Source organism: Trichogramma pretiosum, unplaced genomic scaffold (genome assembly GCF_000599845.2).
Source record: "Trichogramma pretiosum strain Unisexual culture from Peru unplaced genomic scaffold, Tpre_2.0 scaffold48, whole genome shotgun sequence".
NCBI classification, from domain to species: domain Eukaryota; kingdom Metazoa; phylum Arthropoda; class Insecta; order Hymenoptera; family Trichogrammatidae; genus Trichogramma; species Trichogramma pretiosum.
Genome location: NW_019641228.1, coordinates 972,099 through 989,229, shown reverse-complemented (window position 1 = coordinate 989,229; position 17,131 = coordinate 972,099). Strand labels below are relative to the sequence as shown.

General features: G+C 36.8%; 2 protein-coding genes across 2 annotated transcripts; one reads left to right on the top strand and one right to left on the bottom strand.

Moving 5' to 3' along the window:
• Positions 1-8,271: 8,271 nt before the first annotated feature.
• On the top strand, positions 8,272-14,000 carry LOC106648183 (protein obstructor-E-like). The gene is made up of 3 exons (XM_014364874.2): positions 8,272-8,333; positions 12,646-13,056; positions 13,132-14,000. The coding sequence occupies exons 1-3, from the start codon at positions 8,279-8,281 to the stop codon at positions 13,515-13,517; spliced, it is 852 nt and encodes a 283-aa protein (XP_014220360.1). The 5' UTR covers positions 8,272-8,278; the 3' UTR covers positions 13,518-14,000.
• An 853-nt stretch (positions 14,001-14,853) lies between these two features.
• On the bottom strand, positions 14,854-16,742 carry LOC106648185 (protein obstructor-E-like). Its single transcript, XM_014364876.2, has 5 exons — positions 16,540-16,742; positions 15,571-15,795; positions 15,228-15,492; positions 14,980-15,114; positions 14,854-14,904 (listed from the first exon to the last, which is right to left on the bottom strand). The coding sequence occupies exons 1-5, from the start codon at positions 16,589-16,591 to the stop codon at positions 14,898-14,900; spliced, it is 684 nt and encodes a 227-aa protein (XP_014220362.1). The 5' UTR covers positions 16,592-16,742; the 3' UTR covers positions 14,854-14,897.
• Between the last annotated feature and the right edge of the window lie 389 nt (positions 16,743-17,131).

The following is a 17,131-nucleotide window of genomic DNA, read 5'->3' as shown; positions in this document are numbered from 1 at the left end:
GTACACCCGTGAGAGAAAAGACGATTTTAATTGATGGCAATCCAGCATTGCTGTTGTCGTTGAATCGCATCGTCCGATCTCATTTTTCTCAAGCGGTAATAAGGATCGGTATTATAATGCGTGCATGACTTAACGTTAAATATTATAAACAGGTGCTTATCACACCTTCGGGCTTTTTTGTTCGCGTTTAGTTGTGCATCGATGGACGTTATTATAAATGCAATTTTTTCGATCCATCAATGAATAAGCAAAATAAATACACTGCTTCCGCTATTATAATTTTTAATTTTATTACACGTATCCTCAGTGGTTAGTTGCGAATTCAACAACAATATAGATACTGCTGACGCAGATACACTTACAAGATCGTTAAACCTTAACGGTAATAAAATATTTTATGGAACCCTTTATTTATTCAAAAGGTTTTCCACTCTTGCGCTGTATAATTTGAAGCTCGCTTTTGCGTTTTTACAAGAACATAAGATAATTTAGAATCGCAATTACACGCGACGACTTGCCTCTGATCGAATATCTCGCGGACGTTGACTTTTCTTTCGCGAGCTCCATTATACGCTCGCGTATACATGTACCGTGTTGTGGGCCACGCAAAGTTGCACGTGGGACCTTAAGAGATTTAAGACTGCGGTTTAAATGTCATGCAACTGTGTGTTATGCTGCGCAGTTGCAGTATGCGGCCGGCGACGGAAATACACGCACTTCGTGCGCGCAGACACATGCACTTCTTGATTAAGCTTATGACTTTTAACGGCGTGCTAATGATATTTTATAGATATTTCACTACTCTGTGTATTCGTACGAGCGAATTTGTGTTGCAGCAAATTGACGACTAAGCCAAGGAAAAAAAAAGAAAAAAGATCATTTCATTTGTTGCTGCAGTTCTAAGGAAAAATGAAAGCCACATAATTGTATAAATCATCGACTTGCTACGGGAGATAATACGATAAAGATTAGGCCGACACTATGGTTCGAGCTCATTTATCGCTTGCCTGGGTGCATAAAGACACGAAGAATCCTCTTGCACGTATTCTATGGGCCGAAGAATGTTGCTCCGAGAATGTGCCTTGCGGCTTTCGAAACCACGAAAAATGAACTCTCTTGCGCGCAGCAAAAAATGAGACGGTGAAAAAAGAGATATCAAGGCTTATTTTTGAGGTTCTTTTGACCAGGGCATCAACCTTTGCCGAAAAATCTTGAGATTTTTATCCGATGAATTCGTACGTATAGATATAGATGAGGCAGGGCAATATGTTTTGTTCTAAACTTTATGACTTATCTATTTTACGAATTATCATCTGATTTTTTCATCTTTGATAAAACAATTAATCATATTCATGATTCATTTGTTAAGACAGCTTTGAACTCCGCCGGTAAAAACTTTTAAACTGTTGCGAGTGAATTAATTTGGCTCCTGTAGCCGAAAAAAAAAATTAAAATATAATTGATGAAGTGCCTCAATTATTTATTACCTGTTCACCGGGGGCATTGCATGAATTACGCATACAATGCATTATACGAAGGCCAAAGCGTGCCGTGCGTGAATAAATGAAATAATTTCTCTCCCCGACATTGAGCTCGCGTGCAAAGCAAAGCCCCCTGAGTGTCACGGACCCTTTACGTAAAACCAAAGTCAAGGTCACTGCGCGAGCGAAAAGAAAAGTTCAGCAGTGGCTTGCAAATGCATACGTGGACTTTATGTCCTGTACAGTTACAGTTATCATTGTAAATGTTTGTGACGTGCGCGCCCAGCCTAATTACCCAGATATGATCATTTTTTGCCAACGTAATTCTTCGATTACGGGACTGCTTATTTTTTTATTTTTCATTGTATCCGACCAAACTACATTGGAAAATTGGGTCGATGCAATAAAGAGCATGAATTGATACGATAAAGTAATACAAAAAAACATGTTTTTTGAAGAACGGTACTCGTTACTAAATTATTACGCACATTTGCCAATAGTGTTTGCGTGTTCTGAGAGTGTAAAAGTTTTTTTGGCTTCGGCGCCACATCCATGAACTGATACAAAGGGAGAATTCCTTCTTGGAACTTAATCTCGTTAATTTTTATTATAAAAGAAACTGAGTCATTGAATATCTACACAAATGACTTATTATACCTTATAAGAATTGTTTGTCATACATTTTCTGAAAATTTTAAAATCAGAAAGTCAATTTGTTTATTACACACAAAAAATATTTTAATTCGCTCTACACCATCTTTCAAATGATACTTTGTGTGATTCAAATAGTTACTTTTTCAAATCTATTATCATTGATTTAAATAATATTATGTGGCAAAAATCCTAGTTTAGACTAATATTATACTAACGTTTTTTTATAAAATAGAAATTGATTTTATAAAAAAAAATTTATTGGAAAAAACCTGTAAATTAAACAGTATTATGAACACGATTAATCTAACAGTATTTTATGAAACCAAAGCCTTTCATTTTAAAAGTTGAAAGAGAAAATAAACGCTTTTAATTATAACGTTCAAAATGTAACTAGAAATGAGCCTCATAATAATCGAATTTTAGAGCAAATTAACATTCTACATAACTTCTTTAAAAATGCAAGCATATTGAAATTAAAAAATTCTACTCGACTTCACATTACTATTGCTCAAACACTACATTTTCTAATAATTTCGTAATGACTTTGAATGTGACTTTATTTTGATTATATAGGATCTCATAATGAAAATTAGAGGCTTTTTACAAATTATAAGTTCTTGAAGATTACCTTTCTATGACTTGTATTGAAAATATGAAAAGTGCTACAAATTGTATTATTTATAAAAGGAATTGAAAAAATCTATAATATGAACATGCCGTTTGCAAGAAGTTAAATTTCAATCATCTATTTAAAAATTAAATTCGAGTTGATGGAATACCTATTAGCCAGTCGGCAAATTCCCCTACATATTTTGGTACTTATTAGATTAGATAATAGTAAAAAAGCGCTATTTTTTACAGCGAAGATGTTATGTACCGTTTCGTGCAATGCAAAAAAATCTTTAAGCAGGAGCTTTCAAATATCTTATAATTGTATATCAAACGAAAACTATACTAAATGATTATTTATTGCAATAAACTAAGTGTAGTTGTGTGATAAATATAATAACTATGACAAGTTAGTAAAAATATTACTTTTCTTTTTAGAGTCAATAATTCAATCCAAATTGTTGTTAGTTTCATGTTTTCGTAAAACGTTCTGAAAATTTCCAGAAGATGGCTCTCTACTTACAAAATTCAATCGGTATCTTGTTGGCAAAAGGTAAATTTTATTTATTGGTAAAGTAGCAAATATATAAAATATGATTTTATCGATTCAATATATTCTAGAAGGTTGAATATATTAATTTTTTCTTCTTTGTTTACATGTTTAAAAAATCAATATTGGACTTAAATTCTTCTGTGTAAGGTTTTCGCAAGTAAATTATTCATGTTTGTCGATATTACTTACGTTATTGTAACTTTTGTACCTTCGTATCCAGTGAACATTGAGATTTTATACCTAATGGTAATACGTAGTTGTAACATGGTAGTTAATTTTATTAAATTCTCAAAAAATATTTTAGTATTAATATGGTAAATAAATTAAGCAAGCGTGAGAAGTTCGTCTACTATTTTTTTAAGTTGTGGGGTCATGCAAGTATTTCTTTTCACGAAGATTCAAAAAATAATTACAATTTCAATTTTACGTGTTCTTTCATTGGGATTATTTACAATATTCTTCTATTTACTCTAGTTCTTATCATAAATTATATACCGTTGCAGTTTATAAATGGGATTCCAGAGGACTACATGAGTAAAACTCATAAAATGTTATTTTTATTTCATGTTATATTGGTCAGTATCGATTCTTTTATTATTCTTATTGTATTTGGTTTGAATCAAATGGGCATTTTAACAATTCTCGATCAAATCACTAAAATCGACGATCTAGTTCGAAAGATCGAAATCGATAAGAAGTATAAGTTAAGGAAAAAATTAACAAAGATATTCTGTATTGTATTTGGTGGTTATTTTATTATGATTTTGATTATTGCACCTTGTTCTCAATCTCAAGATGCATATTGTAATCTTTATATAAAATTACTTTTTATTATACATGATGGATTTTTGTTTACTTTAATCGTACAATATAGTTTAATTTTAGGGGTGATTAATAATGCTTTTTATACGATCAATAAAAATTTACTTGACATACCACAACATGAAAGTGAATTAAAATTCTCAAATTCTATTGATGCAGATCTTGATAAAGATCTGTTGTCGGGATATTCAGAACAAAGTTCGAAGAAAAGTCGAAATAGCGTGCAAAATTTCTTCACCAAGTCAGTTGATCGCAAATTGACTTTGTTTAAAAAATTGTTCGACGAGCTGTACATATTATCCGAATATCTGTCTAAAGTTTATTCTTATCCCGTATTGTGTATATTATCCTTTTACATCGTTGAAATTGTCACAGAATTGCATTACATCATAAAACCTTTCATGATGGGATACAAAACACAGGGCACTTTTTCGAGCTTTATTGGACATATCATTTCGTGGATGACACACGCCAGCGCACTGTTTATTATTACGAGATCAGCTGCAGACGTTTCAAGAGAAGTGAGTTGTTATTAAATAATAATCGTATTTTTAAATGATCATTCTGTCACAGAGGAAACGTACCCGACTCATATTAAGTGATTTGCTGGAACAGTTCGATTATCCCAGTATCGTTCGGAAAGTGAGTTAATGAAACTTTACCATGTTGAATGTATAGTAAATTTATTAATTATATATTTTCTACAAATACTTTTTCAGTTACAAACCCTTATAACTGTTTTGCTACATAACCAACTAGAGTTTACAGTGTGTGGCATGTTTGAATTGGATCCTACTTTACTACTCGCAGTATGTTCAAGCAAATGCATGTGTTGTAAAAATTTATTCTCAAAGTAATTTTATCAATTTTCACAGTTGGCTGGTACTATGAGCTCATACATTACATTCAGTCTGAGTTTCGGAAATTTTTAATTTACAATAAAGAAACCTCTTTTCTTTATTCTAAATGTTAAAAGGATGCTGGTAAATTACACTTGAGAAGATAATGAAGATGTCTTATTGGTATTGCTCGAAATGATTATTGTGTTTCTTATCTACGAAAGCTTTGTGATGGTTATAAAGTGACTTTTAAAATCAAGCATAATTGCGATAACTAGTGGAAAAATGGTTTTATATTTTTAAATGCGTGTTTTCGAAACAATTTACAGTATTTTTATTGAAAAAGAATCATCATTTTTCATATATATGATTTATGCATATTTTACTTGCAAATTATAGTAAAATATTCAAATAAAATTTCAATTAATCACGTGGTAACATTTATGACTCACTATAAATTTAAATTGTGATTTCCAAACTATTAATTTTGTAAATTTTTATTGAATTAAAAAAATTAACAAAACCGTAATGACATTTTAGCATTGAATAATAAAAATGAGATGATAATCTAATTGGGTAATTATTAGTTTAGTTTAAATTTTAAATTATCAGTATAATAATTTACTCTATACATATTTAAATTTAGTCCTTTCGATGAAATTATATTTTAAGAAAAGGTTATCACGTATCTACGGTTTGTGTTTAAAAAAGCGAATCCACGCAATTATTCCTGCGCCATAAAGTAGTCAATGAACTTTTAATTTTAGAGAAAATCAAAACTCGCCGTTTCATTTCAGAATATAGCTGTATGTATGAGAGTATTACAGCGTTATTATGCAAGGCTGTTCAAGAAATTCTGTAAAAGTACGTAATCTATAGAAACCAATTTAATTAGTAAAAGATTCTATGCATAAAGTATGCATATAAAACTTACAATTTTAATATTTCATGAATCTTAAGCGAATGTAATTGAATGGCTCTAAATTTCATGTGTTAATGATTTATTAAAAAGTTATTCCGCAATTTTAACACTCAATTTTGTTTTGCTTTTTTTTTAAATTGGTTGCAAAACTAATAAAAGTAAATTTCGTTGTAAAACCAATAATCATACTGTATAATCTACTTTAACAAGCTCGTTGATAATCAAATTATTAAAATTTTTCGATCGGCTCATGCACGAGTTTGAGCGCGTGTTTCTCTCATTACAGATCGTGTGAGTAGTCAATAATTGGCAGATTTTTAATAAAGTGACGTGATGCAAGCTTCGCAATATATATGTATATCTGTGTAATTTTTTGATTCGCTGAAATATCGTTAAGATTTCAATATTTTTCAGCCCTTATGATATTTTGTACATTCAAGATTCAAGCGTTACCGTTGAACAGGTGAAAAAACCCCAGTTTTTTTATGTTAACTATTTTTTTAAGTTTTTTCAATATTCACTTACTCTTTTCAAATGGCTTCATAAATTGTTAATTCTATAATCGATCAAGACTGGTTAATATCTGTAAGTTGGAGCAGATATCGGCGAGATGTGATTATTCGCTAATCACTAGCGAATGATATGATTATTTCCTTAATATCAAAAGAATTGCGATATACTAAAGGGACTATTATCGGCTCAACTTTTTGAAACATCTTTTTTTTTATTGCATTTTCTGATTGTTCATATTTCTGAGAACTACCTCCTAAAATTTGGTACAAAAATTTGGACTTTAAGTCAGCCAAAATCGGGCTTGAGTACAAGCGTATACACGGCATTCAATGACATTTGAAAACTTTGAACTCGTTTATCTTCAGATCATGTTTTTCGCATGGTGGACAGTCAATCTATACGGATGTACTCGGCTCATTCTTACCAAATTTTACACACTTTTTCATTACCATATCCGACAGGGTAATATATAAGAAAAAGGAAAATTGTAATAAGTATAAGACGATAATGGATTAAAAAAAAAACTTTTGGAAAAAAATTTTCAAACTTCCGCCTTTTTTTTTAATCAAATATTCATTTTTCTGGTATATTACTCTGTATCACACATTAATGAAGAAGTGGCTAAAATTTGGTAAAGATCAGCTAAGTAGATTCTGAGATTAACTATCCGTAATTGAAAAATCACTTTTTACGAAGATGTTACGTACTCCGAAAAAAAAATAGTAAAAAAAACAATGTTAAAAAAATGAATATTTAAATATTTATTTCTATCTATAAATAATTAACGATCAGAAAAAATTAATGATAGAAATAGCTCTTTTTCTTTTTTTTCAACCGGTAATAGTCTCTGAAATAAATATTCTAATTGATAATAACCTTTTTTACCTCGAAAAAATACAAAGTCGCTTAACACGCACATTAATTTTTTATTGACAAAATTTAATAAAGTAAGGGGTTAATAAAAAAACTGTATGATTATATTAATAAAAATGTGTAGAAATTAAAGGTAAATGTATCTGTAAAGGAATAGACTTAAAGAACTGATATTTGTTTTGGTTTGGTAATTTGATTCAAAAAATCATCGATACTTTCTGAATAAATTTTTAAAAAGATATACACACTAAGTTAGAGCAATCGCAATCCTCGTCATAAGAAATAGTTTTTGCTATTAAATTGAAAAATATTACTAAAAAATAAAAGTTTTTGAAGAAGTCTCGACTATGTGGAAGTTTTGCTATCTATTTAACGTAAGCCCTACCGTATTATAAAAATTTGCATGATACGGTTACTGCCGTGTACGTACATCGCATTTCTTATGCCGGTATTAAAGTCTTTCTCTCTCTCTCTCTCTCTCTCTCTCTTCTCCCCCAAAAGAGATAGCAAGAACTGCGCACCGAGAGTGAAAATACATTATACAGCACATGGTGAACGAACAAATCGCGCGAGGTGGGGCGCTCATATAAGACCTCTAGAGCAGCTAAGCTTTCGGCCTATTGAGTGTTGACCAATTGCTGCCCACACTCATACACGAAAAACACATCATCGAGTCGAAACATCGTACATAAATTATTTGATATCTGCTTATGTCAATATACAGTGAATAAATACATACACTATCGTGCTCATTAACACATTTGTTCATACCTCAAAAAAATAACTAAGTAAGGAGTCGGGAGAGAGGAGGGTGTCGTAAAACGGATCACTTGAAAGAAAGAGAGAATATATTGTCATTCAAGCTCAATTCAAGCCTGCTCGCTTACAAACACCCGCAGTTGTTGGTTAGCTTTTCAACGCTTAACATCATCGACAGCAAAGAGGAATCGGTTTTTTTTCGAGAAGCTAGTGCGTACGTTTTACCACGTTAGTCCCTTTGGATAGCCCAGAGATGTCGAAAACGAAGACAGTTGCTTCGTTGCTCTTCACATTGCTGCTTGTTCATGGTGAGTTAAAAATATTTTATCATTTATCAAATAATTAATTTTCTTTTTTTTTCTAATATTATCGAGGAAATATTTAAGCTCGTTTTTGTAACTCGAATTGCGTCTGCGACGAGACCTTGAACGGAAAGCTCCGTGAGCATATCGGTCAATGGACTCGCATGAATTTCCTCGATTCAATCATTTTCCTCTGCAACTGATTTTGCATTAAAGTCATGGTTAATAATAGGAAACAGTCGGCGGCATTTCTCGATTTCTAACTCTCGATCAGATGTACCGTGGAGTATTATGTTAATCGGCTAAGTTATCGACGAGCGGTTTCGCGCGAAAATATAGCAATTGCGACTATGCTGCATGCGTATTGAAAAGACCACCGCAGTTGGAACCTAGTGAAAGTTAATGAGACGCTTTTCGCTAATTGTATGCATATATGCGCAGACGCACATATGCTCGTTTTTCGCTCGCGTCAATCAGCCACACAATCTCATGAACGAACGAGTTTCGTATACTTTACTTGCTATTTGGTACATAAACTAGTTTTTTTTTGTTATTACGTATTATTTATGTATTAATTTTCTTGCCACATACAAAACTGGATTAATTTTATCGCAATAGCGGTTCTCAATAATCCTTACTATTTAATGCTGATTCTTGCATCCCATGAACTTTTAAAGCTTTAATAGATAAAAAGCTCTAATCATGTGCAGATTTCAATGTTAACGAATTTAAAGCTTCACAAAGGTTCGATCGGTTTGAACAATGCCGATTAAATTTTTGCCAAGCATTGAAAAACCAAATAATAAATAGACATGAATACCCGACAAAGAATTGCATGTAATATCGACAAAATCCTCGAGCAATGAGAGAACTTTCTCTGGTGCTCACGAGTGAAAATATGAAAGTGACTCGCTGCTGCAGTTGTTGCTGCAGCTGGCGCTACTACTCGAGAGTATCCTATAAGATCTCGCACGCAGGACTCTCCTTTTTGCCTGTGCAGTGCTCCGCAACAATCCAATGGACCAAACGAGTGAAAACGCTCGGATTATTCATTATTTTTTCTTCCTTCACGGTTACCTCGTAGTTTAATAATAAGTTTGTAAAGTTCCTCGACGTGCACGAGTATCGTTTATATTTCACGCTTGTGAACATTGACTCTGTTGGTTATTTTATGTGCTCGTAATCTATCTTTCAACAAGCTTGGGAAAATTTCGAAACATGTTGATATTTTTTATGAATTTAGTTGGTGTTTTTAATGTTTGGCCTGGGTAAACTTTGCAATCAGCATCCCTATAAAATCAAGCTTCCCACTGGGACATCGTTTATAATCACTTCGGTGGTGATTCTATATAAAATGTTGTTCTATATGAAAATTATCCAAGTAGTTTTTTCGACAATATTTCATGGAAATTTTTGAGAACGTATTAAGAATCTAAAATGTGTAATTCAGCTTTAATATCATATTTTATTTCTTTAAATTACACAAACACTCCTCAGTTACAAACTCTTATTTCATGACAAATGACACCCCAATTGAAAAATTTTTACGATTTTTTCTTCAATTTTCAAGGACAAATCGTATTGATCAGAAAAATGTTTTCTTCGCCCATAAGCTTAGAGTTTTCTTGCCTCACGAATTTTCGTGATCTGAAACGCATAAACACACCTAAAGAATCGAGTCGTGCCTGGAGAGGTTCGTAAAAGAAAGGAAAGTGGTGCACGCCACCGTCGTATCCTGCCTGCTTGCGTAAGTTTGAATGTATACGTGCAAATCTGTATACGTGATACAATAAACAAAATTTTTCTCGAATCGTGCGTGGAGGATTTCGTTGGGAGTACGTATACGGTAGCCGAGTAGCGAAAAAAACATCGAAAGGACACTGAACTCTTCATTAGTTTACGATTCATAAGCCGCTCGAGGCTCGCTTGTATACTTTTTCTACGTGATTCGACTCGTTATAATATTACGTACGACTATTGAATCACCAACAAGCGTTACATTCAAAGCCGACTTATTTTTTGCCCCTGACGCGTCCACTGAAAAATCCAGGTAGATCTCAATGAGACGTAACTGGAAATAAGTCGCCGAGCCACAGGAAAGAAGCCGGACTTTTCAAGCGTGATAATAAATGCGTGAAACATTAGATATTTTCTCGAGACGCCTCGACAAAAAACTTTTATTTCAGAAGAAAGTATTCCTACGTTGTTTACAACTTTTACTCCTTCATTATGCTCTGCCATTATAAAATAAATATCAATTATCAGCACAAAAGAAAAGTGAAAAATTATTAAATCGTGAGCGAGACTCTTAATTTATTTATTGCGAAATTTCGTACAGGCACGAGCGCATATTGTTGCCTCATGAAAAGTTAATGCCTCGGCCGTCTCGTCGTCTCGTGGCAGCTCGATAAGAAATGCCTCGTGGGCTGGGTATACCCATGGGAGAGCTTCGTGAGAAACGAGACACCTTCGACAGTGATTTGACGATTTTGTAATCGATCTTGGGTCGGCGAAAAAAAATATGCCAGCGTGACTGCCCTGTTACGATTTATAGAGCACACGATCTCAAATGGGCGTTGGATTGCAAATTTCGATGCATACAACATGGGTGTAACATTATTTATGAATCGCGGGTTGTATGGCGCATAAAATTTCTTTGCAAGAAATGCACAAATTCACTGGTTCTTCGGCGAACTGAACTTTTTAATCGGGAAATACCCGTGAAGTGCGGAAAATAAGTTACACAAATTCAAGCGTAACAATCGTTACGAGGATATGAACGATCCACTCTTGATTCTACTAAAATGGAATCGCGGATAACTGATATAATTCAAAGTTTCATTTAGACTCGAGCAAGTTATACTTTTAGCTAGAGCTAAAAGCCACCTTTCAAGTTCCGAGACGGAAAATTAGTCGTCTTACCTAGTTTGATTTTTCTATCCCAGTCGAGACTTGTTACATCAAATAGCTGAATAATACAATGTTAAGTAATTATCTTGCGGAAACCAGTAAGTTCGAGAAGTAAAATGTCCGAGCCAGCGATTACCGATCATCGTTTTCACACGAAAATAACACGAGTAATAAAATATCCTGATGGCAATTTTAAAGCCGTCTTTAACGTAATTTTCATATTGCGATAATTATCGGTTTGCTTTCGCCATCTATTGGCACTTGATATGCGAGGATCCACGAAGGTTGCGTTCCAAGGCTACGCTACAAAGAGGCGCAGCTCCAACCAAATGCCTTGGCTTCTCCGTAATTTGAATCGGTGAAAGCTGCGCGCTTATCTCGCCAGCTAGTTATGGCAACACTTTGGCCTTATGCATATCTTAGGACATCGCGCGAATCTATTTTAAGATCCGATGTACGTCCATCAGCATAGTTCCGTACGACGACCGATCGATTGTGCACAACGATTTTCGGCGCGGTATTAACACTTCCACACGCGTTACTAGACGTTCGGCTGCGCAAATAGGTTTGCAACGAATTATCTCGTTGATATCTAGAGTAAATTTTCACATTCATCATAGGAAGAAAGTGTTTCCTCGCACACTCGACTGCTGTTGGATTGTGAAAATTCTACTACTGTTGTTTCGTCGGCCAGACGTTTCGCGGACGTTGCAGCATCTGCCTCGAGCTAGAATATAGGAAAAGAGCCTTGATTTCCTTTTCGTTATGCCACGAGAAAGCGTAACGCTATCGCATTCATCATCCACGCACTCGTACTTGAGTTTTTATTTAATCTTCCGAGGAAAAGTTATACTTGCATACGCTTCTCGAGCAATGCCGGGTTTTATTATTTTAATCGCCACGCCATATCTTTCGATTCCTGCTTCGTCGAGTTATAGAAAAGTCCAGAACGACACGCGTTTCCATCAAGTTCCTGAAGTTTCAGAGCGTTAATTTTATCGTTACGATCGTGTTTCCTTAGATTTAAATCTGCACACATGTCGAAACATTGCGCTGAATCTACGAGTGCATTTTTTAAAAATGGTGCATCGCCTTTTTTACCGAAACTTCTCTTGGGTATTTTTTATTGCTCCAGCTAGTATAGAATTAATTGAAAGATGTTAATTAGCCTTTCTTGGGTGGACAATCTAACGATGTAAATATTCGAATAAATATCCTCAAAAGAGAAAGTTAGATACGATTTATTTCCGTAAAGTGTATTTAATTTCAGTCGAGTCATGCTAAGCAGTTTATTGCCGGCTAATACTAGATATATCATCATGAGTTACTTAATAAGTTACTTTTATCCAAAAAATACGTAAAAAATGAACTTTCCATCTAATGATTGCGAATTGACCCTGTGACATAGGCTCGATCGGCCAGAAACTGCAGCAGGAAGACCCGTGCCAGACAAAGACGCGCGTGGTAGGCGACGTGGAGTACTGCGATCGCTACTGGGAGTGCGTCAACGGCAGACCCGAGCTCTTCGACTGCCCCAACGGTCTGGTGTTCGCCGGCAAGCATCGCGGCGTCACCGAGGGCTGCGACTACCCGTGGCGCGCCAACTACTGCGAGGGCAAGCGCCAGGCCAACCCACCGATCCAGGCCGAGCACTGCGACTGGCTCTACGGCATCTTCGGCCACGAGACAAGCTGCACGAGGTATTGGACCTGCTGGAACGGCACAGCCACTGAACAGCTTTGCATCGGTGGACTGCTCTACAACGAGAGGTCCAGATCCTGCGACTGGCCCGAGAACGTCGAGGGATGTCAAAAGCACCGTAAGTTCTCATTTATGGATTTTTCCTTGTGATTAACGTCGACATCGTATTTGAAAATCAAATTTGACTTTACAGCTCTTTGTAACGACGACCCCAACGGTAACGTACCCCTTGGCAAGTCCTGCAATCGCTACTGGCAATGCCAGGGTGGATACCCACGTCTGCAACGCTGCCCAGCTATGTTGGTGTTCGATCGTCGCTCTCTGCGCTGCGTCGTGCCCCCAACGGAAGACTGCGACGTGCCACCGACGCCACCAGGCTACGACGGTGAATTGGGACCCGACGGTAACGCTCAAGAACCCGAGGAGGAAAATCTTCCCCCCGGTGTCTCGCCTCTGCCACCCCAAGTTAGCAATAACAATAACCACAATGCCAATCAGCAACTGAGGGGCCACCAAAACCATCAGCAACATCAGCAAAACCACCAGTTGCAGCAGCAACAGCAAAGAAACAGAACTTAAACTCGTTGTGATGCGATCGTGTTCACTTGGTCGTTTTAATCCATCGTCATCATTAACATTATTTTTACGTCATGATGTAACTCTTTAGCTTTTATGTACTCATGAAATCGTAGATTTTGCAAAACTGAGATGAACAACTACCGTAATTATATCGCGATGATGCACAAGACATACTCTCTTATACCTAAATTTTACTTTGCTCTTTTGCAAACGTTCATTGGTTTTTGTTTTTTATTTTTTCTACTTAGTACTCTAATTTATAAATGTATTCCTTACAATTTGTCTGCTCCACAGTTCTATAATGTGAAGTTACGTGTATGAACGGCTTAGATATGTTTACATATATTTTAATAGACGTATTTGGTAGTAAGGAAAATGTGCGAATGTGTTAATTGAATGAATAAATGTTAAATATGCTATTTTTGATAAAAATTGTGAATGAAGTAATGTAATTTCTTCCTTGGAATGGACTTGAGTCCTTAAATTTTGTAGCAAACTCGATATGAAAATATTATGAACAATTCTTTGTATAAATAAGAAAGTTTTATTGGAAATGACACTTATTTTGAAATATATTAGTACCTTTTAAAACTCAACATCCTGATTGTTTTTCTATTAAAAAAATTAACTACTGTTGAATAAATCAACAGTATATTTTCTTCATAATTGCAAAATATCTTGAAAATGTTGATAATCTACATTACGGAACTAACTAAATGGTCCCTGTATTTGCTTTATAATAATGAGGGAAAATAATTTAAACGAGTTGTGATAATGAACTTTATCACATAATTTTTTTACCAAATTTCGCATTCATATTAAATTTTGTGTTTGTGTAAAAAATATGTTCATCACAAAAAAAATTACAAAACTAGCGAAATTTGAGGTGCGAGTATAATTACAAATCAATTTTCCCAATCTTCAGTATTAATACAGATAATGCCCATACCGAAAGAGGTGCGAGCTTTTTCTATAATACCACGCGCAATAGCAATAAATAAATCGTGCTTTATGAACGTTTGCAGACCCAAGCTACGAACTCAATTTTTAATCATTTTATGGGGTGTGCTTTTTCTTTGAACCATTTTTTTAGATAAAGTAATAAAATTAGCAGATTTGTGAAAGGGACAAAAGGTATTTGTGTCTGCACTAAGAATAAAATTGTGAAAGTATAATTTTATTTGTCGACGGATGATCCATTTTTGATTTCTAACACGTACTCCGTATAGATTGCAATAAATCAACAAGTCATTGAATTGATCCAATTGGAGTAAATGTTTTTAATTTACAATAATTAAAAAAATATATTAAAAGTTCGAAATATTAACAAGTTTCGGTGGCTTCGTTTATTTTCTGACTGGAATCCTGGACGGATCGATTTTAAGCGCTGAAAAGATAATGGACGATGAAACGAGTTGGTTAAAAAATTGCGATATCAGGTCGAGGAAGATTATATATTTACCAATGAGGCAGCTCGTCACGGTCAAGGCAGCTGAGAGTCTCGGAGTCGAAGAGTTTGTCCTCGCCGCAAGTGATGAGTCTCGGATGACCCTCGACGCAAGTGATGAGGCGTCCACAATCGCCCGGCACGGGGAACCTACATAAAATCGCCAAACAAGTTCACCTCGAAGTTCGTATACTCAGAGTCTTGCGCAACGTATCGATGCACGCGCGAATAATTATGGTAATTTAAACGAAGACGCGACTCACCTTGGGAAGGGCCAGAAGCGCGCGGCGGCACCGTGCGGTGGGCTGCTCGGGCATCTGAAGCCTATGACCTCCTCGGGATTGCAGAAGGGTATGAGCTGATCGGGCCAGACGCAGGTGTGGCTCTTGGCGTCGTAGACGAGGCCGGCGTCGCACTGAGCTTGGTGGGGCTCACCGTAGGCGCACTTGATGTATCCCGTGCTGCAATGATCGCTGTCGGGATAGATGCCGAACTGGTACTCGCAGCCGGGGCTGCTCAACGGCACGACTGCAAATCATTGGAAGGTCAATTTGAATTGGTACGGCATGGAGTGGCCGAGGGAGGAAAAAAGGCGGTTAGACGTACTGTCGACCTGCTTGTTGCCGCAATCGACGGCCCAGTGGTAGTTGCAGTGATTGTGCACGGCGCCCTTGCCGTCGAAGAGCAGGCCGTTCTCGCATCGCTCGTAGCTCAGAGTGCCGTTGGTGCAGAGGAAGAAGGAGTTGCAGTCGGTCGGGTGCGGGTAGGCCTGGACACCCCAGGGCTCGGGGCACTGTGGCGCACCGTCCAGCAGTGCGTCAGCCGCTGCGCCTGCGAACGATTTAATTATCTTGTCATCGCGATGTAAACGAGTCGCGTTACGATCGGTAGCCGCCGGCGGCGGCGAGAGAAAACGATGGCCTTTGTCGATGGTGATGCGGCTGGCGCGACGCAATCGTGTAATCGAAAATTGCGCGTCGCAACGGTCGATCGAGACAGACAGTCGGCCCCGACGTAGGTAGCATATGGCAGTGAAAGCTGTCAGGAGCGATTGCACGCGGCGCCTTCGGTGACCACACGCGAGCGCCCGCCAGTCTAGGCGACATATTTCTTTACATCCTAATCCACCCGATTCGTAATAAGATCAACGAGATCGCGATCAAAACGAGTTTTCGCCGCCAAGTTCGCTAATTGTGCTCACGATCGTTGCAGCTAGCTCGAGAGCAAGACAATGGAATGGCCAAATTGGAATCGTGAGCGAGGACCGGTCGCGCATTGCGCTCGTGAAATATTTTTAGAAAAAATCGATCCAGTCTCCGTTTTATCAAAATCCAATTAAGTACGGGCGAGATAAGACGGGCGCGCGTTTCCAGCTGCATTTCACAAACGCTTCATTCATTTGCCAGCCCCGCAAATGTATACTAGTTAAGATATGGCCTTGTCAAAGTATAAAGTAACTACGATATTAATGCAAGCTGACACTTGCCCGCCGCCGTATACACTTTCTCCAGCGAGGTGAACGTTAATCTCGACTCGAAATACATATATGTAAGTAATGACAATCTGCGAACTTACCAGCAGCAAAGAGGCCGAGCGCCAGAAGGAAAAAAGTGAGCTTCGACTTCATGGTGTTGTGTGTATGTGAATGTGTGTATATAAATGTTCCGGTCCGTAGGTCGATCAGGGACTGTACTAGCACGCTATACGGCGCTGATTTTCGTGCAGGTCCCAGCGGCAGCGGTCGGCGGTGGCGGCGGCAGCAGTCGGAGCGACCAGCGGAGTTGCGATCGTGGCCTCGTGTACGCGTGTATGTTCTCCAGTCCCCTTCACCTGGTCTCGTGCTAGTGCTGCTTACGAGTCGTGTAAATTGTGTAGCACCTATTACCGATCCGATCGCGACCCCACCTTTGCGCTCTTTTTTGTGCCAACGCTGTTTTGTAGCCTGCAACAATGTTTTTCGTTTTCCCTCGAGCGTATGTGCTTTAAACGGTTTGGACCTCGAAATCTCCTGCCCGATACTGAATAATTGCTTTTTTCGGCTCTACTGATTGATCGACAGATGTATAATTTAATGATTTGTTATAAATCAATATTAACATATAATTATAATTATTTGCTGACATTTGACACTTAAATGAAAGATAATTTTATTTTAAGAGTAATCAAA

What these genes read in the sequence shown, in the direction of transcription:
- LOC106648183 (XM_014364874.2), top strand. Translation starts at nt 8,279, where the DNA reads ATGTCGAAAACGAAGACAGTTGCTTCGTTGCTCTTCACATTGCTGCTT. An exon ending in CACATTGCTGCTTGTTCATG is followed by an intron (nt 8,334 to 12,645) that starts GTGAGTTAAAAA and finishes CCTGTGACATAG; the next exon opens with GCTCGATCGGCCAGAAACTG. An exon ending in CGAGGGATGTCAAAAGCACC is followed by an intron (nt 13,057 to 13,131) that starts GTAAGTTCTCAT and finishes TTGACTTTACAG; the next exon opens with CTCTTTGTAACGACGACCCC.
- LOC106648185 (XM_014364876.2), bottom strand. Translation starts at nt 16,591, where the DNA reads ATGAAGTCGAAGCTCACTTTTTTCCTTCTGGCGCTCGGCCTCTTTGCT. An exon ending in GCTCGGCCTCTTTGCTGCTG is followed by an intron (nt 15,796 to 16,539) that starts GTAAGTTCGCAG and finishes AATCGTTCGCAG; the next exon opens with GCGCAGCGGCTGACGCACTG. An exon ending in CGCTTCTGGCCCTTCCCAAG is followed by an intron (nt 15,115 to 15,227) that starts GTGAGTCGCGTC and finishes GATTTTATGTAG; the next exon opens with GTTCCCCGTGCCGGGCGATT.